Consider the following 22,133-nt stretch of genomic DNA (forward strand, 5'->3'; position numbering starts at 1 on the left):
AGAGCTACTCGTTCTTCCTACCCTTTTTGACAGCCTCGCATAGGAGTTATAATAATAACTGCCCATATTCTGGCAACCTCGGGGTTTCTTTCACCCTCCTGGTACATTTATCTGATTTCGTTTCATGATCTCCACCACAGTTATAACATTTTCCTCCTTGTTCATTCTCTTGTGCCAAACAATCTCCTTTATAATGATGTTTCCCCACATCTCGGCTTCTCCGGTCTGCATACACGTTGATACACGCTCCACAGGTTTTACAGCTTGGTAGCCTACATTACAAAGATCAGGGGAATAAACGCGTTAATAACAGTGTAGTTCATATATCCTCGGATAGTGAGGAAACTTCTCAAAACACAAAAAAACAACGAGAACTCTTCTACTTCTTATCATTTTACCATCCGATTTATTCTGAGTGCATCGACCACTAGATACATTTTCTTCAGTAGAGAGCAACGTTGAATTTTTCCGCTTCTGCAGAAATGACTCATTTTGACAGGTGCACTACATGGTAAATCAAAGCGCATAACATCCTAGCCATCAGTTTCCGTGAGACCCAACTCACAGTTCTTCTGATCAACAGATACATTTAAAACATTTGAATAATAATCTAAACAATTCTTCTTCTCGTGATTTTCACAGATTTAACTTTCCCATAGAGGAAGAGGTGAAGCGAAAAAGGGTTTTATAAGGATGGGCCCAAAAATCTGTCTTCTCCAACAGGTGCCGTATTTTAATCTCACCAAGCGAGGAGTTTTTGGACGGAGGTCAATGAGTGTCGAATTTGGTTAATAACAAAAAAAATGTATGGTTTATTTGCAACATGTGGTTTATTTGATCGAGTAGAAGTTTCGCTCTGCTTAAATTGTTACAAGTTTACTGATATAAGTCGCTCCAGACGAGAACGCATCTAAATATAGTCACTCTTGTTGATTATGTGCGTCAAGGCATTATTCCACCGGGACTAAATCAGAGCACAGGTGATTTCTGGGAGAGCTGGTGTGCCATCCTGAACAAATGCTCTATTGATTTAATGACATTAATTGTTGACCAGTTGAGAAAGGATTTTATTGAAATGGAAAAACACGATTGAAGATAAACGCTGATGATGTACTGATAATTGCATAATCAACGAACTGATGAAAACTAACCAAGCACTCCGGGATAAGTTGTCTACAGAAATAAAGCAGTTAAAAAATCAAGAAATTCAACCACAAAAAAAGACAAGGCCGAGGACAAAGTCTTCTTCTGGAGAAATCCTGACTGGATGTCATGCTCCTCCTCTCCATGACAGACGCAAGAGGGAGGCCTCTTCCTTCTATCCACTCCCGTCTGACCAACGCAAAACAACCAGCGTCTCATCGGTTTCCAGTGCCATTCTTTTTATCCAACGAGAGACAGGGCCGACCGGAGCGCGGAGGTGGTGGCCGACCGGTGCGCGGAGGCGGTGGCCGACCGGAGCGCGTACCGACGAGATGTCTTACCCGACGGGGTAAGTAGAAACAACGACCAGAGGCAGAGGACACCGTTCACACGGTCCCAGAACCCATGGAAACATCCGTTTATAGGAAAACTTTAGCTCCTCAAATCGTGATATTTCTACTGAACATGTAGGTTGCTCACCTGCACATAATCCGACTCCTTTTAGAATAGTTATTTTGAATCTCCAGCCAATCGCAATCACTTTATTGAGACATATTGCAGACTAGTTGAAAAATATGTTGTTGATCTACTTAAGAACAAACAGGAGTACAAATCTTTCCATAATTTACCTAAGAATGAAAAACAAGCTTTGCTTGATTTACAATCTGATACGTCAGTCCTTACCCGCAGTGGCGGTTCTAGACCATTTCAACTGGGGGGGCCAAGCTGGGGCCAGTTGTACTGTTAGAGGGGCCAGTTACATTAGACGTTATTGTTGTCATATCGTTTTCTTCACTGCATTGCAGGCAATAGACCATGTTCATAATCATTAGTGTTCCGCGTTGCCACTGTCTAATAACGGATGTAAAAAAAAGAACAATAGCAAAAATTACTTATGTAAAAATTATTTCATACCCCACAATTAGGGGGGCCACAAGGGGGTCCAAAATTGTTGTCACAGGGGCACTGCCCCCCCCCCCAGAACCACTAGTGCTTACCCTCCCTGCTGATAAGGGTGGGTCGGTTGGTCAATCCGATACGTCAGTCCTAACCCTCCCTGCTGATAAGGGTGGGTCGGTTGGTCAATCCGATACGTCAGTCCTAACCCTCCCTGCTGATAAGGGTGGGTCGGTGGTACTCTTGGATAGGACAGTTTATGTAAATGTGTGTCATAGACAACTGTTTGACAACACCTTTTACCAGAAACTCAGAAGTGACCCCACTTCCCAATTTCAGAACACTGTCTTTACGGTCCTAGATGGGTATTTCAGTTCTGGTCAAATCACCAAAAAATAACACTACTTTTTGGCTATTCAACACCATAAAATTGCCACTTTATATACTTTGCTGAAATTAAACAAGAATGTTACAAAACCTCCAGGGCGCCCTATTGTAGAGGGCATTGATGCAGTATCGGCCCCTCTATCGCTGATGCAGTATCGGCCCCTCTATCGCTGATGCAGTATCGGCCCCTCTATCGCTGATGCAGTATCGGCCCCTCTATCGCTGATGCAGTATCGGCCCCTCTATCGCTGATGCAGTATCGGCCCCTCTATCGCTGATGCAGTAACGGCCCCTCTATCGCTGATGCAGTAACGGCCCCTCTATCGCTGATGAAGTAACGGCCCCTCTATCACTGATGCAGTAACGGCCCCTCTATCATTGATGCAGTAACGGCCCCTCTATCACTGATGCAGTAACGGCCCCTCTATCATTGATGCAGTAACGGCCCCTCCATCGACTTTTGTTGACTTTTTTTATTAGACCACTCGCAGAACAGCTCCCCTCCTAAAGGACACCAGCAGTATGATCTCAGAACAGCTCCCCTCCTAAAGGACACCAGCAGTATGATCTCAGAACAGCTCCCCTCCTAAAGGACACCAGCAGTATGGTCTCAGAACAGCTCCCCTCCTAAAGGACACCAGCAGTATGATCTCAGAATAGCTCCCCTCCTAAAGGACACCAGCAGTATGGTCTCAGAACAGCTCCCCTCCTAAAGGACACCAGCAGTATGATCTCAGAACAGCTCCCCTCCTAAAGGACACCAGCAGTATGATCTCAGAATAGCTCCCCTCCTAAAGGACACCAGCAGTATGATCTCAGAACAGCTCCCCTCGTAAAGGACACCAGCAGTATGATCTCAGAACAGCTCCCCTCCTAAAGGACACCAGCAGTATGATCTCAGAACAGCTCCCCTCCTAAAGGACACCAGCAGTATGGTCTCAGAACAGCTCCCCTCCTAAAGGACACCAGCAGTATGATCTCAGAACAGCTCCCCTCCTAAAGGACACCAGCAGTATGGTCTCAGAACAGCTCCCCTCCTAAAGGACACCAGCAGTATGATCTCAGAATAGCTCCCCTCCTAAAGGACACCAGCAGTATGGTCTCAGAACAGCTCCCCTCCTAAAGGACACCAGCAGTATGATCTCAGAACAGCTCCCCTCCTAAAGGACACCAGCAGTATGATCTCAGAACAGCTCCCCTCCTAAAGGACACCAGCAGTATGATCTCAGAACAGCTCCCCTCCTAAAGGACACCAGCAGTATGGTCTCAGAACAGCTCCCCTCCTAAAGGACACCAGCAGTATGATCTCAGAACAGCTCCCCTCCTAAAGGACACCAGCAGTATGGTCTCAGAACAGCTCCCCTCCTAAAGGACACCAGCAGTATGATCTCAGAACAGCTCCCCTCCTAAAGGACACCAGCAGTATGATCTCAGAACAGCTCCCCTCCTAAAGGACACCAGCAGTATGATCTCAGAATAGCTCCCCTCCTAAAGGACACCAGCAGTATGATATATCTTATTGAATCCCTTGATCGTCTCCCTGATAATACTTTTGTTAGTTACTTTTGATGTTGAGTCGTTATACACAAATATTCCACACAAGGGCAGTATTGAAGCTATGGAACATTTTCTTCTGCAACGTGACCCAAATGAATTATCTTCCAGTGCCTGCATTATAACATTGGCTGAAATAGTACTCACAAACACAACTATTTCATGTTTCTAAATTATAATTTTTTATTCAGACGAAGGGTACTGCTATGGGATTCCCCCCATGGCTCCTAACTATGCTAATTTGTATGTGGGTTACATGGATAAACAGTCAGTTCTCAATCCTGGAGAAAATGTTTTCTTGCCTAACATTATTATTTGGAAACGGTATATTGATGATATTTTTGTTCTGTGGAGGAGTGATGCAAAACAGCTCCATGCTTTTCTTAACTCTTGTTCTGAGCACCTGAGATTTACTATGCAATCTGATACACGTCAAATCAGTTTCCTTGATCTTCTGATCTTGTGTGAAGATAATGTTCTATACACTGATCTTTACAGGAAACCTACTGATCTTTACAGGAAACCTACTGATCTTTACAGGAAGCCTACTGATCTTTACAGGAAACCTACTGATCTTTACAGGAAACCTACTGATCTTTACAGGAAGCCTACTGATCTTTACAGGAAACCTACTGATCTTTACAGGAAACCTACTGATCGTAACAGGAAACCTACTGATCTTTACAGGAAACCTACTGATCTTTACAGGAAACCTACTGATCGTAACAGGAAACCTACTGATCATAACAGGAAACCTACTGATCTTTACAGGAAACCTACAGATTTTTACAGTAAACCTACTGATCGTAACAGGAAACCTACTGATCTTTACAGGAAACCTACTGATCTTTACAGTAAGCCGACTGATCTTTACAGTAAGCCTACTGATCTTTACAGTAAGCCGACTGATCTTTACAGTAAGCCTACTGATCTTTACAGGAAACCTACTGATCGTAACAGGTTGTTGAGGGCTTATAGATGTCAAAAACAATTTGCCCTACATCCAATTCTGTCGAATCAAAATAATTTGCAGAAATATGGCTGAGACGCAACGAAAATTCAAGGAGGGGTACAAAAATGGTCAGATTAATACTGCCATTGAGAAAATCCTAAATAAATCGAGACATGATCACTTTCAAGGACACTTTCGCAAAAAGCAGCATTCTTGTGTTCTAACTACCCGCTATTCAAAGCGCTCTGAACAAATGAAGGGAATCGTTCACAAACATTGGCACATTCTAAGATCCGATGACAGTATCGGTAATGTGTTTTCAGACCCTCCCTTGGTCGTGTTCTCGCGGGGAAGAAATCTCAGAGATCAATTGGTAAACTCTGATTTACCACCCCAAGATATCCCTGCACAACATGTATTTGTGCTCCTACTGGATGGAAACTACCAAGTGTAATGGCTGTTCTCAATGCAATGGCACTTTATAAATGTAGATCCTTCAAACACCCCCAAACAGGGAAACAGATCCCAATCAAAGGTGTTATTACGGGCTCCACTAAGGCAGTTATTTATCTTATAACTTGTCCTTGTGGTAAAAATGATGTGGGTAAAAAAACGAATCTCCGATCATCATTAGGTGCAAAAAGTCGACGTACCCAGTTGCAGCCCACTTTCTGTAAGCGAAACACCCCATGTCGTCTCTACGTTATATTGGCATCGAACAGGAGAGGAAGTGACCTCGACAATTTATTACTAAATGAGAGGCTACCTGGATCTTTCATTTAAAGACCCTTGCTCTCTTCGGTCTCAACGTAGACTTTGATCTGAAGCCATTTCTGTGATTATTGTGATTTAGGCTATTCATTGTAAATGTTCGTAGGCTTATGTAGTCAAATTGTATCTTTGATCGTATGCTATCCATTCACGTTTTTTATATGTTCTAATTATATCTGTAAATTAACCAATGATATCAAGCCACACCCGGCCTTAATTACAGACACCTGTGTGCCTCCTTTGACACTATATAAACTAGTGACCTGCAGAGTTTGACAGCATGTCTGTCAAACCGTTGTTTATTATTGCATCTGAGCACCTAGACTGAGGCTCTCCTTTTCTTTTCCAGGTGTTCTACTCAGCTAGCCAGCACCTCTCCTAAACTGGTGTTCTACTCTGTTAGCCAGCACCTCTCCTAAACAGGTGTTCTACTCAGCTAGCCAGCACCGCTCCTAAACAGGTGTTCTACTCAGCTAGCCAGCACCTCTCCTAAACTGGTGTTCTACTCAGCTAGCCAGCACCTCTCCTAAACTGGTGTTCTACTCAGCTAGCCAGCACCTCTCCTAAACTGGTGTTCTACTCTGTTAGCCAGCACCTCTCCTAAACTGGTGTTCTACTCAGCTAGCCAGCACCTCTCCTAAACTGGTGTTCTACTCAGCTAGCCAGCACCTCTCCTAAACTGGTGTTCTACTCAGCTAGCCAGCACCTCTCCTAAACTGGTGTTCTACTCTGTTAGCCAGCACCTCTCCTAAACAGGTGTTCTACTCTGCTAGCCAGCACCTCTCCTAAACAGGTGTTCTACTCAGCTAGCCAGCACCTCTCCTAAACTGGTGTTCTACTCTGTTAGCCAGCACCTCTCCTAAACAGGTGTTCTACTCAGCTAGCCAGCACCTCTCCTAAACTGGTGTTCTACTCTGTTAGCCAGCACCGCTCCTAAACAGGTGTTCTACTCAGCTAGCCAGCACCTCTCCTAAACAGGTGTTCTACTCTGTTAGCCAGCACCTCTCCTAAACAGGTGTTCTACTCTGTTAGCCAGCACCTCTCCTAAACAGGTGTTCTACTCTGTTAGCCAGCACCTCTCCTAAACAGGTGTTCTACTCTGTTAGCCAGCACCTCTCCTAAACAGGTGTTCTACTCTGTTAGCCAGCACCTCTCCTAAACAGGTGTTCTACTCAGCTAGCCAGCACCTCTCCTAAACAGGTGTTCTACTCTGTTAGCCAGCACCTCTCCTAAACAGGTGTTCTACTCTGTTAGCCAGCACCTCTCCTAAACAGGTGTTCTACTCTGTTAGCCAGCACCTCTCCTAAACAGGTGTTCTACTCTGTTAGCCAGCACCTCTCCTAAACAGGTGTTCTACTCTGCTAGCCAGCACCTCTCCTAAACAGGTGTTCTACTCTGCTAGCCAGCACCTCTCCTAAACAGGTGTTCTACTCAGCTAGCCAGCACCTCTCCTAAACAGGTGTTCTACTCTGCTAGCCAGCACCTCTCCTAAACAGGTGTTCTACTCCGCTAGCCAGCACCTCTCCTAAACAGGTGTTCTACTCCGCTAGCCAGCACCTCTCCTAAACAGGTGTTCTACTCCGCTAGCCAGCACCTCTCCTAAACAGGTGTTCTACTCTGCTAGCCAGCACCTCTCCTAAACAGGTGTTCTACTCCGCTAGCCAGCACCTCTCCTAAACAGGTGTTCTACTCTGCTAGCCAGCACCTCTCCTAAACAGGTGTTCTACACCGCTAGCCAGCACCTCTCCTAAACAGGTGTTCTACTCCGCTAGCCAGCACCTCTCCTAAACAGGTGTTCTACTCCGCTAGCCAGCACCTCGACTAAACAGGTGTGCGTTTCTTTCACCTCCATAAGTAAGACACCTGGCAACTTGGAGAAAAAAACAACACTTTATACTTGAGTCCTGCCCGTCGTTGACACACCTATCTGCCCTCTCATTGGCTAGAATGTTCCCACCTGATCTTACCTCCCCTGGACTGCCTTCCATTTTTTTTAATACATTTATTTTCCATTGTTTAGAGCAACCACTTAAACATCTGGTCAATATAATGGATAATTTGTGACTTTACCCATTGCTTTCTCCACCAACTTTGATATTTCACATGGATCCACTAAATTGGACACATCTTGTTTCTCCTCCCCAAAAAACGCATTCCTACTAGATATATCTGCAGCAGTAGACACATTTTCCACAACAAATTTTGCTCCTTTTTCTATTCTTTTGGACAAAAGTCCATTCATACCATAAGAGATAGATTGAGGACTTACATTTGTAGCTGTCATTACAACGTCTGCTACAGCATGGGCAGGGCCATTTAGGCCATCTTCATTTTAGAGTAGTAAAAATGCCTTCTTTACGATTGGCTGATCCGGTCCAGGAGGGATCAGCCAATGAAGTTGGACGGACCACCCAGTTTACCACATTAAAAATGGTGGAAGCACTCAATGGCGGTGTCCGTGCTAAAACGGCCTTTTAGCCACTAGAGGCCTCTATCATTCTCTATGTTTCAGCTTTATTTCCTCAGCCATCAGATTCAAGCTCCATCTCTGCTTCCGCTATCGTCATCCTTCTCGCTCATCTCCGGAGAATGGTAGCCAAAGACACTCCTGAACTTTGATATTGTAATTTCCAGGGTCTCTATTCAATCTCTATGACTGTGGCGTTACAGATAATGCGCTAGAGAATTAAGGTCATTTCCTAGTGAGCCGACATCTGCAGCGTTTACGGTGAACCAAGTCTCCGCTAAATGTGGGAACGTTGACTTTAAATTTAAATGATGAATTTCCTCCATACAGATTGAATAGAGCCCTTAACCCTCCCACTCGGAGGGGAGCCTGCTCCTTATTGGTCACAACACACCTCAACTCAATACAAATCAAATCAAATTTATTTTTATATAGCCCTTCGTACATCAGCTGATATCTCAAAGTGCTGTACAGAAACCCAGCCTAAAACCCCAAACAGCAAGCAAAGCATGTGAAAGAAGCACGGTGGCTAGGAAAAACTCCCTAGGAAAAACTCCCTAGAAAGGCCAAAAACCTAGGAAGAAACCTAGAGAGGAACCAGGCTATGAGGGGTGGCCAGTCCTCTTCTGGCTGTGCAGGGTGGATATTATAACACAACATGGTCAAGATGTTAAAATGTTCATAAATGACCAGCATGGTCAAATAATAATAATCATAGTAGTTGTCGAGGGTGCAACAAGCACGTCCGGTGAACAGGTCAGGGTTCCATAGCCGCAGGCAGAACAGTTGAAACTGGAGCAGCAGCACGGCCAGGTGGACTGGGGACAGCAAGGAGTCATCATACCAGGTAGTCCTGAGGCATGGTCCTAGGGCTCAGGTCCTCCGAGAGAAAGACAGAAAGAGAGAAGGAGAGAATTAGAGAGAGCATATTTAAATTCACACAGGACACCGGATAAGACAAGAGAAATACTCCAGATGTAACAGACTGACCCTAGCCCCCCGACACATAAACTACTGCAGCATAAATACTGGAGGCTGAGACAGGAGGGATCAGAAGACACTGTGGCCCCATCCGATGATACCCCCGGACAGGGCGAAACAGGCAGGATATAACCCCACCCACTTTGCCAAAGCACAGCCCCCACACCACTAGAGGGATGTCTCCAACCACCAACTTACCGTCCTAAGACAAGGCCGAGTATAGCCCACAACGATGTCCGCCATGGCACAACCCAAGGGGGGGCGCCAACCCAGACAGGAAGACCACGTCAGTGACTCAACCCACTCAAGTGACGCACCCCTCCCATGGACGGCATGGAAGAACACCAGTAAGCCAGTGACTCAGCCCCTGTAAAAGGGTTAGAGGCAGAGAATCCCAGTGGAAAGAGGGGAACCGACAAGGCAGAGACAGCAAGGGCGGTTCGTTGCTCCAGCCTTTCCGTTCACCTTCACACTCCTGGGCCAGACTATACTTAATCATAGGACCTACTGAAGAGATAAGTCTTCAGTAAAGACTTAAAGGTTGAGACTGAGTCTGGGTCTCTCACATTGGTAGGCAGACCATTCCATAAAAATGGAGCTCTATAGGAGAAAGCCCTACCTCCAGCCGTTTGCTTAGAAATTCTAGGGACAATTAGGAGGCCTGCGTCTTGTGACCGTAGCGTACGTGTAGGTATGTACGGCAGGACCAAATCGGAAAGATAGGTAGGAGCAAGCCCATGTAATGCTTTGTAGGTTAGCAGTAAAACCTTGAAATCAGCCCTTGCCTTAACAGGAAGCCAGTGTAGGGAGGCTAGCACTGGAGTAATATGATCAAATTTTTTGGTTCTAGTCAGGATTCTAGCAGCCGTATTTAGCACTAACTGAAGTTTATTTAGTGCTTTATCCGGGTAGCCGGAAAGTAGAGCATTGCAGTAGTCCAGCCTAGAAGTAACAAAAGCATGGATTAATTTTTCTGCGTCATTTTTGGACAGAAAGGTTCTGATTTTTGCAATGTTACGTAGATGGAAAAAAGCTGTCCTTGAAACAGTCTTACAAATCCACCAGATGTTGTCCAGCTGTAAGAGGCGGGGCTATCCCCTTTAAAATGCCCCTACCTGCAGTCGGTAGTCGTCTTTCACCAGGCTGGAGACGAACTCAACACATCAGAGGGTTAACTAACACCAACCCCGTTGGATGCAGAATTCTCTACGGCTGAGCTGAAGGCCATTTAAACCTACTCCAGCCCCAAGGAGGACACTGAATATGAAATCTTCCTACACCCATCAGACAATTCCCTACAAATCATTCTCAACGTAAAAAAAACAGAGTATGGGGAAACAGGAATATTACCCAAGGCCTGGAAACACAGTGTAGCAGTCCCCATAGCGAAACCAGAGACAGATCCATCACTTACAATCGCTTACCGACCAAGTATCCTTTTCACCAGGAAGAGCATTCCACTGGACATGTACCTGTCATTAAATATGGGTGTGGTTTCACACTTATATGGAACAAATAATACTATGGTGTAAAAAGAAATCTCAAAACACAATGAGATGTCTAACCAGGTACTGATGAGGGGCAATGAGATGTCTAACCAGGTACTGATGAGGGGCAATGAGATGTCTAACCAGGTACTGATGAGGGGCAATGAGATGTCTAACCAGGTACTGATGAGGACAATGAGATGTCTAACCAGGTACTGATGAGGGGCAATGAGGTATCTATCAAGGCACTGATGAGGGGGCAATGAGATGTCTAACCAGGCGCTGATGAGGGGCAATGAGATGTCTAACCAGGCACTGATGAGGGGCAATGAGATGTCTAACCAGGTACTGATGAGGGGCAATGAGGTGTCTATCAAGGTACTGATGAGGGGGCAATGAGAGGTCTAACCAGGTGCTGATGAGGGGCAATGAGATGTCTAACCAGGTACTGATGAGGGGCAATGAGATGTCTAACCAGGTACTGATGAGGGGGTAATGAGATGTCTAACCAGGTACTGATGAGGGGCAATGAGATGTCTAACCAGGTGCTGATGAGGGGCAATGAGATGTCTAACCAGGTACTGATGGGGGGCAATGAGATGTCTAACCAGGTACTGATGGGGGGCAATGAGATGTCTAACCGGGTACTGATGAGGGGCAATGAGATGTCTAACCAGGTGCTGATGAGGGGCAATGAGATGTCTAACCAGGTACTAATGAGGGGCATTGATATGTCTAACCGGGTTCTGATGGGGGGAAATGAGATGTCTAACCGGGTACTGATGAGGGGCAATGAGATGTCTAACCAGGTGCTGATGAGGGGCAATGAGATGTCTAACCGGGTACTGATGAGGGGCAATGAGATGTCTAACCGGGTACTGATGAGGACAATGAGATGTCTAACCAGGTACTGATGAGGGGCAATGAGATGTCTAACCGGGTACTGATGAGGGGCAAGGAGATGTCTAACCAGGTACTGATGAGGACAATGAGATGTCTAACCAGGTACTGATGGGGGGGCAATAAGATGTCTAACCAGGTGCTGATGAGGGGCAATGAGATGTCTAACCAGGTGCTGATGAGGAGCAATGAGATGTCTAACCAGGTACTGATGAGGACAATGAGATGTCTAACCAGGTACTGATGAGGGGCAATGAGGTATCTATCAAGGCACTGATGAGGGGGCAATGAGATGTCTAACCAGGCGCTGATGAGGGGCAATGAGATGTCTAACCAGGCACTGATGAGGGGCAATGAGATGTCTAACCAGGTACTGATGAGGGGCAATGAGGTGTCTATCAAGGTACTGATGAGGGGGCAATGAGAGGTCTAACCAGGTGCTGATGAGGGGCAATGAGAGGTCTAACCAGGTGCTGATGAGGGGCAATGAGATGTCTAACCAGGTACTGATGAGGGGGTAATGAGATGTCTAACCAGGTACTGATGAGGGGCAATGAGATGTCTAACCAGGTGCTGATGAGGGGCAATGAGATGTCTAACCAGGTACTGATGGGGGGCAATGAGATGTCTAACCAGGTACTGATGGGGGGCAATGAGATGTCTAACCGGGTACTGATGAGGGGCAATGAGATGTCTAACCAGATACTGATGAGGGGGCAATGAGATGTCTAACCGGGTACTGATGGGGGGCAATGAGATGTCTAACCGGGTACTGATGAGGGGCAATGAGATGTCTAACCAGGTGCTGATGAGGGGCAATGAGATGTCTAACCAGGTACTAATGAGGGGCATTGATATGTCTAACCGGGTTCTGATGGGGGGAAATGAGATGTCTAACCAGGTACTGATGAGGGGCAATGAGATGTCTAACCGGGTACTGATGAGGGGCAATGAGATGTCTAACCAGGTACTGATGAGGACAATGAGATGTCTAACCGGGTACTGATGAGGACAATGAGATGTCTAACCAGGTACTGATGAGGGGCAATGAGATGTCTAACCGGGTACTGATGAGGGGCAATGAGATGTCTAACCAGGTACTGATGAGGACAATGAGATGTCTAACCAGGTACTGATGGGGGGGCAATAAGATGTCTAACCAGGTACTGATGAGGGGCAATGAGATGTCTAACCAGGTACTGATGAGGGGCAATGAGGTATCTATCAAGGCACTGATGAGGGGGCAATGAGATGTCTAACCAGGTGCTGATGAGGGGCAATGAGATGTCTAACCAGGTGCTGATGAGGAGCAATGAGATGTCTAACCAGGTACTGATGGGGGCAATGAGATGTCTAACCGGGTACTGATGAGGGGCAATGAGATGTCTAACCGGGTACTGATGAGGGGCAATGAGATGTCTAACCGGGTACTGATGAGGGGCAATGAGATGTCTAACCAGGTACTGATGGGGGGCAATGAGATGTCTAACCGGGTACTGATGAGGGGCAATGAGATGTCTAACCGGGTACTGATGAGGGGGCAATGAGATGTCTAACCGGGTACTGATGGGGGGCAATGAGATGTCTAACCGGGTACTGATGGGGGGCAATGAGATGTCTAACCGGGTACTGATGAGGACAATGAGATGCCTAACCAGGTACTGATGAGGGGCAATGAGATGTCTAACCAGGTCTGATGAGAGGCAATGAGATGTCTAACCGGGTACTGATGGGGGGCAATGAGATGTCTAACCGGGTACTGATGAGGGGCAATGAGATGTCTAACCAGGTGCTGATGAGGGGCAATGAGATGTCTAACCGGGTACTGATGAGGGGCAATGAGGTATCTATCAAGGTACTGATGAAGGGCAATGAGATGTCTAACCAGGTACTGATGGGGGGCAATGAGATGTCTAACCGGGTACTGATGAGGGGCAATGAGATCTCTAACCGGGTACTGATGAGGGGCAATGAGATGTCTAACCAGGTACTGATGAGGGGGCAGTGAGATGTCTAACCAGGTACTGATGAGGGGCAATGAGATATCTAACCAGGTACTGATGAGGGGCAATGAGATGTCTAACCGGGTACTGATGAGGGGCAATGAGATGTCTAACCGGGTACTGATGAGGGGCAATGAGATGTCTAACCGGGTACTGATGAGGGGCAATGAGATGTCTAACCGGGTACTGATGAGGGGCAATGAGATGTCTAACCGGGTACTGATGGGGGGCAATGAGATGTCTAACCGGGTACTGATGGGGGGCAATGAGATGTCTAACCGGGTACTGATGAGGACAATGAGATGCCTAACCAGGTACTGATGAGGGGCAATGAGATGTCTAACCAGGTCTGATGAGAGGCAATGAGATGTCTAACCGGGTACTGATGGGGGGCAATGAGATGTCTAACCGGGTACTGATGAGGGGCAATGAGATGTCTAACCAGGTGCTGATGAGGGGCAATGAGATGTCTAACCAGGTACTGATGAGGGGCAATGAGGTATCTATCAAGGTACTGATGAGGGGCAATGAGATGTCTAACCAGGTACTGATGGGGGGCAATGAGATGTCTAACCGGGTACTGATGAGGGGCAATGAGATCTCTAACCGGGTACTGATGAGGGGCAATGAGATGTCTAACCAGGTACTGATGAGGGGGCAGTGAGATGTCTAACCAGGTACTGATGAGGGGCAATGAGATGTCTAACCAGGTACTGATGAGGGGCAATGAGATGTCTAACCGGGTACTGATGAGGGGCAATGAGATGTCTAACCGGGTACTGATGAGGGGCAATGAGATGTCTAACCGGGTACTGATGGGGGGCAATGAGATGTCTAACCGGGTACTGATGGGGGGCAATGAGATGTCTAACCAGGTACTGATGAGGGGCAATGAGATGTCTAACCGGGTACTGATGAGGGGCAATGAGATGTCTAACCAGGTGCTGATGAGGGGCAATGAGATGTCTAACCAGGTACTGATGAGGGGCAATGAGGTATCTTTCAAGGTACTGATGAGGGGCAATCTAATACACCTCCATAGTCTCATCAGACTCTAGCCTGGTAGTACAGAATCTAATACACCTCCATAGTCTCATCAGACTCTAGCCTGGTAGTACAGAATCTAATACACCGCCATAGTCCCAGACTCTAGCCTGGTAGTACAGAATCTAATACACCGCCATAGTCCCAGACTCTAGCCTGGTAGTACAGAATCTAATACACCTCCATAGTCTCATCAGACTCTAGCCTGGTAGTACAGAATCTAATACACCTCCATAGTCCCAGACTCTAGCCTGGTAGTACAGAATCTAATACACCTCCATAGTCCCCAACTCTAGCCTGGTAGTACAGAATCTAATACACCTCCATAGTCTCATCAGACTCTAGCCTGGTAGTACAGAATCTAATACACCTCCATAGTCTCATCAGACTCTAGCCTGGTAGTACAGAATCTAATACACCGCCATAGTCCCAGACTCTAGCCTGGTAGTACAGAATCTAATACACCGCCATAGTCCCAGACTCTAGCCTGGTAGTACAGAATCTAATACACCTCCATAGTCTCATCAGACTCTAGCCTGGTAGTACAGAATCTAATACACCTCCATAGTCCCAGACTCTAGCCTGGTAGTACAGAATCTAATACACCTCCATAGTCCCCAACTCTAGCCTGGTAGTACAGAATCTAATACACCTCCATAGTCTCATCAGACTCTAGCCTGGTAGTACAGAATCTAATACACCGCCATAGTCCCAGACTCTAGCCTGGTAGTACAGAATCTAATACACCTCCATAGTCTCATCAGACTCTAGCCTGGTAGTACAGAATCTAATACACCTCCATAGTCTCATCAGACTCTAGCCTGGTAGTACAGAATCTAATACACCTCCATAGTCTCATCAGACTCTAGCCTGGTAGTACAGAATCTAATACACCTCCATAGTCTCATCAGACTCTAGCCTGGTAGTACAGAATCTAATACACCGCCATAGTCCCAGACTCTAGCCTGGTAGTACAGAATCTAATACACCGCCATAGTCCCAGACTCTAGCCTGGTAGTACAGAATCTAATACACCTCCATAGTCTCATCAGACTCTAGCCTGGTAGTACAGAATCTAATACACCTCCATAGTCCCAGACTCTAGCCTGGTAGTACAGAATCTAATACACCTCCATAGTCTCATCAGACTCTAGCCTGGTAGTACAGAATCTAATACACCTCCATAGTCCCAGACTCTAGCCTGGTAGGTAGGTGGCAGTAATTTACCTGATTCTAGTACGCACACCGCCATAAATCCCCAACGGAGAAATAATATATTTCAATCAAAACCAGCATGGACTACTAGAGAATTACATTATTGACTGTTTTGCATGAGTGTAGTGGCCAAGGTACTATGATCTACATTTAGATCGTTTGATTGGTTGTGCATACAAGTGCACTTACTTCCCTTATTTGCTAAATTGTGCAACACGGAGTATTTTAGTTTGTTTACCCTTTATTTATCATGTGCCTCTGTTTAATAGTAACATTGTGTTTCTGTTTGTACCCAGACATCTTCTATTAAATATTAACATTGTGTTTCTGTTTGTACCCAGACATCACCATCTTTCATGACCTGTCAGTTTTGATATTTAAAACCTACCAAAAGGTTAACAAATTTGTTCTATACTGAACCAAAGCATAAAAATGCAACATGTAAAGTGTTGGTCCCATGTTTCATACGCACAAAAAGCTTATTTCTCTCCAGTTTTGTTAACAAATTTGTTAGGTGTGGCATATCAAGAAGCTGATTAAACAGCATGATCATTACACAGGTGCACCTTGTGCCGGAGACAAAGGCCACTAAAATGTGCAGTTTCATCACAACACAATGCCACAGATGTCTCAGGTTGAGGGAGTGTGCAATTGGCATGCTGACTACAGAGCTGTTTGTCGAGAATTGAATGTTAATTTCTCTACCATAAGCCACTGTCATTTTAGAGAATTTGGCAGTATGTTCAACCAGCCTCACAACCGCAGACCACGTGTATGCATCGTGTGAGTGAGCGGTTTTGCTGATGTCAACATTGTCAGAGTCCCATGGTGGCATTGGGGTTATGGTATGGGCAAGCATAAGCAACGGACAATGAACACAATTGCATTTTAAATCGATGGCAATTTGAATGCAGAGATACCCTGAAGAGATTCTGAGGCCCATTGTCGTGCCATTCATCCGCCTCCATCACCTCATGTTTCAGCATGATAATGCACAGCCCCATGTCTCAAGGATCTGTACACAATTCCTGGAAGCTGAAAATGTCCCAGTTCTTCCATGGCCTGCATACTCACCAGACATACCACTCATTGAGCATGTTTGGGATGCTCTGGATCAACATGTAGGACAGCGTGTTCCTGTTCCCACCAACTTCGCGCAGCCATTGAAGTGGAGTGGGACAACATTCCACAGGCCACAATCAGCAGCCTGATCAACTCTATGTGAAGATATGTCTTGCTGCATGAGGCAAATGGTGGACACACCAGATACGGACTGGTTTTCTGATCCACACCCCTACTTATAAAATATGTGTGTGACCAACAGAAGTACATCTATATTCCCAGTCATGTGAAATCCATAGATTAGGACCTAATGAATTGATTTCAATTGACTGATTTCCTTTAATGAACTGTAACTCAGTAATATCTTAGAAATTGTTGCATGTTGCATTTATTTTTGTTCAGTAAAAATAAAGGCCCAAAAGACAATGCACTCTCTCCCTCGTGTTCTTAGACAATCTATCGGACAATCCAACTCCCATCCACTCACCTATTTTCACTTTGTATTATAACTAATTTTCATTGTTATGTTTTGATAGGAGTCCATTGTCATCATCAGTTTGATAATATGCATAGATAATGCGACGACAGTACGAGGACATACAAGCTGTTTATAAAGGTCTGTCACCACCTCCTAGTGGCCAAATGTCATTGTCACATAGATCTATAAGACCACATTATATACAAAATCTCTACACCAAAAATACCAGCCTGGTCTCAGACTAGACGTAACATAGTAAATGTAAATCCGGGACACTCAAGTTAGTATTATATGTTACGTTTTGGTATGGTTACATAAGACGGATCGTTACTTAAGGCAAAAAACAAAAGTAGGGTGGTTGATCAAGGTAAATGGCTGGGCATATAACGCAAACATCTAGTAACCCAAAGGTTGTGAGTCAATCTCATCCTAGACAACTTTAGCAACTACTTCCTAGCTATTTAGCATGTTAGCTAACCCTAACCCTTTCAGCTACATTTTGCCCTAACCCTTTAACCTAACTCCTAAACTTAACCCTAACCCCTAGACTAGCTAACGTTAGCCACCTAGCTAGAATGTAACATAGCGTATATTTAGCAAATTCATAACATATAATAAAAAGTGTAACTCGTAACATACACAAAATGGGTGATAGACATCCACAAATTAATACATACGAAACGTAACATATCATACTAAATGGTGCATCTCAGATTTACATATAGAATAATACAAAATGACCTGACACCAGGTTGAAAATACATTTTTTTTTATTAAGTTTTCAGCTTTTTTTCCCCACCATCTTTTTTCTTCTTGGGTGAAGCATCTTCCTCTTGGACCACTTCCACAGTCGAGATCCTGACCCTCTTCCTCTTCCTCTCAAGCTCCAGTACATCCTTGGCGTCTGTTGGGGATGAAGGAAAACAAACACATGATATTATCATGCTATATTGTAAAAAAAAATAATAATAAATACATTTTAAAAAATGCATTTAAAAGCACGAAAATATTTTTTTGTACATCAGTTTCTATAAAAAAGAGAGACCTTAATGTTAAGGGTTTCTATAGTATTTGAGTTTCCTAAAACTCTTGTACATCCAGCTATTCCACATATTAGATCTAGTCCAACACATTGTAATAGAATAGAAAACAGAATAACTTTAGTTGTGGCAAGTCATGCAGCAACATTCACACAAATGCCATACAAGACAAACATATATGTCACAAGAACCAATAAATCATTCAAAATTGGTAGTAGGACCAAGCCATATTAAGGCTAACAGGGCTCCTCCACCCAGTAGAATCAAGCCATATTAAGGCTAGCAGGGCTCCTCCACCCAGTAGAATCAAGCCATATTAAGGCTAGCAGGGCTCCTCAACCCAGTAGAATCAAGCCATATTAAGGCTAACAGGGCTCCTCCACCCAGTAGAATCAAGCCATATTAAGGCTAACAGGGCTCCTCCACCCAGTAGAATCAAGCCATATTAAGGCTAGCAGGGCTCCTCCACCCAGTAGGACCAAGCCATATTAAGGCTAGCAGGGCTCCTCCACCCAGTAGTCTGGGTTCTATGGGGTGTGCATCTTTCTCTTTCAAGACGATCCAATGCGTATCTAGACACATGGGCTCCGATACTTTTTAGTTTGAAATGAGTCGGTGGGATTAACACATTTATTTTCATTCTAAATTAAAATGTGCTGCTGATGGAGATCATGAGCTGGACCCCGCCCCTGAGCTGGACCCCGCCCCTGAGCTGGACCCCGCCCCTCTGTGTGTAAATTATGTATATGGTGTACAGTGCCCCCAGAAAGTATTCACACGAATGGACTAAAATTAATAAAATTAAGATTTTGTGCTACTGGCTTTCACACAATACCACACGTCAAAGTGGAATTATGTTCAGACATTTTTACAAATTAATAAAAAATGAAAAGCTTAAATGTCTTGAATCAATAATTATTCAACCCCTTTGTTATGGCACGCCTAAATAAGTTCAGGAGTAAAAATCTGCTTTAGTCACATACGTTGTTATTTTATTTAACTAGGCAAGTCAGTTAACCTCTTACATCTAGACGTTCCGCTAACGGAACACCTGCTCCAATATCCAATGATAGGCGTGGCGCGAATTACAAATTCCTCAAAAATACAAAAACTTCAATTTTTCAAACATATGACTATTTCACAGCATTTTAAAGACAAGACTCTCCTTTATCTAACCACACTGTCCGATTTCAAAAAGGCTTTACAGCGAAAGCAAAACATTAGATTATGTCAGCAGAGTACCAAGCCAGAAATAATCAGACACCCATTTTTCAAGCTAGCATATAATGTCACAAAAAACAAAACCACAGCTAAATGCAGCACTAACCTTTGATGATCTTCATCAGATGACAACCCTAGGACATTATGTTATACAATGCATGCATGTTTTGTTCAATCAAGTTCATATTTATCTCAAAAACCAGCTTTTTACATTAGCATGTGACGTTCAGAACTAGCATACCCCCCGCAAACATCCGGTGAATTTACTAAATTACTCACGATAAACATTCACAAAAAACATAACAATTATTTTAAGAATTATAGATACAGAACTCCTCTATGCACTCGATATGTCCGATTTTAAAATAGCTTTTCGGTGAAAGCACATTTTGCAATATTCTCAGTAGATAGCCCAGCCATCACGGCTAGCCATTTAGACACCGACCAAGTTTAGCCCTGATCAAACTCCGATTTACTATTACAAAAGTTTCATTACCTTTGTTGTCTTCGTCAGAATGCACTCCCAGGACTGCTACTTCAATAACAAATGTTGGTTTGGTCCAAAATAATCCATCGTTATATCCGAATAGCGGCGTTTTGTTCGTGCGTTCCAGACACTATCCGAAATGGTAAAGAAGGGTCGCGCGCATGGCGTAATTCGTGATAAAAAAATTCTAAATATTCCATTACCGTACTTCGAAGCATGTCAACCGCTGTTTAAAATCAATTTTTATGCCATTTTCCTCGTAGAAAAGCGATAATATTCCGACCGGGAATCAACTTTTCGGCAAACAGAGGGGAAAAAAAAATCACAAAGACGGGGGCAGCCAGGTCACGCGCCTAAGCCCAGAGTCCCTTGATCGGCCACTTGAGAAAGGCGATAATGTGTTTCAGCCTGGGGCTGAGATGACGACATTCAGGTTTTTCCCGGGCTCTGAGCGCCTATGGACGAAGTGGGAAGTGTCACGTTAGAGCAGAGATCCTTAGTAAATGATAGAGATGGAAAAGAAGTTCAACAAATGGTCAGACAGGCCACTTCCTGTAAAGGAATCTCTCAGGTTTTGACCTGCCATTTGAGTTCTGTTATACTCACAGACACCATTCAAACAGTTTTAGAAAATTTAGGGTGTTTTCTATCCATATATAATAAGTATATGCATATTCTAGTTACTGGGTAGGATTAGTAACCAGATTAAATCGGGTACGTTTTTTTATCCAGCTGTGAAAATACTGCCCCCTAGCCATAAGAGGTTAAGAACAAATTCTTATTTACAATGACTTCCTACCCCGGGCAAACCCAGACGACGCTGGGCCAATTGTGCGCCGCCCTAATGGGACTCCCAATCACAGCCTGATGTAAATTAATTAGCCTGACTAGCTGGAACTCCTGAAGGAAAAATGTTTTATTTCCACAATTTCCAAAAGCTAACCAAACAATAACATGACTTTTACGAGACGCGTTTGTACCGTCATGTGCATTAGTAGCACCATTTCTTACTTATTTACATTAGTTTTTACTTACACTTGTATGTTGACTTCTCCATTGATTATGTTTTTAAGTTTTGGCGTACTTTTCTTAGCGGATATACAATCGTTGCGAATTGAATTATGGGGAGTTTCAGGCCCGGGACTGAACATAATTGTACACTCGCAAACTCGACTAAAAACGAGGGCTGAGGTCCTTACGTTGCTAACTTCCCTTGCTTGGCTAATCATTTGGACCGCCTTCCAAGATGGCGACGGGGATTCCCTAAGGGCATAAGGCGAGGGTAAGTGAACGAGTCTTATGAGTTTGAGTCGCAGCCCACGTTATGGAAAGAGGTGTTCCTACGGTTTTGTACACGGTGTACATTGGAGTTGCTTACCAAGACGACACTGAATGTTCCTGAGTGACAGTTTTGACATAAATTGGCTTATAAATCTATGGCAAGACTTGAAAATAGCTGTGAAGCAATGATCAACCACCAACTTCAATTAGACATATTAGCATACCCCTAGAGCATCGAGCCAGCGGGGTGGTGGCACTGGAATCCTCATCTCTCCCAAGTGGACATTCTTTCTCCCCTGACCCATCTGTCTATCTCCTCATTAGAATTCCATGCTGTCACAGTTACCAGCCCTTTCAAGCTTAACATCCTTATCATTTATCGCCCTCCAGGTTCCCTTGGAGAGTTCATCAATGAGCTTGACGCCTTGATAAGTTCCTTTCCTGAGGATGGCTCACCTCTCACAGTTCTGGGTGACTTTAACCTCCCCACGACTACCTTTGACTCATTCCTCTCTGCCTCCTTCTTTCCACTCCTCTCCTCTTTTGACCTCACCCTCTCACCTTCCCCCCCTACTCACAAGGCAGGCAATACACTTGACCTCATCTTTACTAGATGCTGTTCTTCCACTAATCTCATTGCAACTCCCCTCCAAATCTCCGACCACCACCTTGTATCCTTTTCCCTCTTGCTCTCATCCAACACTTCTCACTCTGCCCCTACTCGGATGGTATTGCGCCGTCCCAACCTTCGCTCTCTCTCTCC

General features: G+C 44.7%; 1 protein-coding gene across 4 annotated transcripts in view; it reads right to left on the reverse strand.

Moving 5' to 3' along the window:
- Positions 1–8,575: 8,575 nt before the first annotated feature.
- The window catches only part of pak1ip1 (PAK1 interacting protein 1), a 36,044-nt gene continuing 22,486 nt past the window's right edge, over positions 8,576–22,133 (reverse strand). For 2 of the 4 annotated variants that reach the window (XM_082960654.1, XM_082960651.1), the window contains one exon: positions 18,094–18,245. In XM_082960654.1, the coding sequence (XP_082816780.1) occupies positions 18,115–18,245 (131 nt within the window). In that variant the 3' untranslated portion in view covers positions 18,094–18,114. Of the gene's footprint in view, positions 9,052–18,093; positions 18,246–22,133 lie in introns of those variants that run through there. The other 2 variants (XM_082960653.1, NM_001146507.2) reach the window with 2 other exon arrangements.

The sequence above is a fragment of the Salmo salar genome, chromosome 14 (genome assembly GCF_965601325.2).
Source record: "Salmo salar chromosome 14, fSalSal1, whole genome shotgun sequence".
NCBI classification, from domain to species: domain Eukaryota; kingdom Metazoa; phylum Chordata; class Actinopteri; order Salmoniformes; family Salmonidae; genus Salmo; species Salmo salar.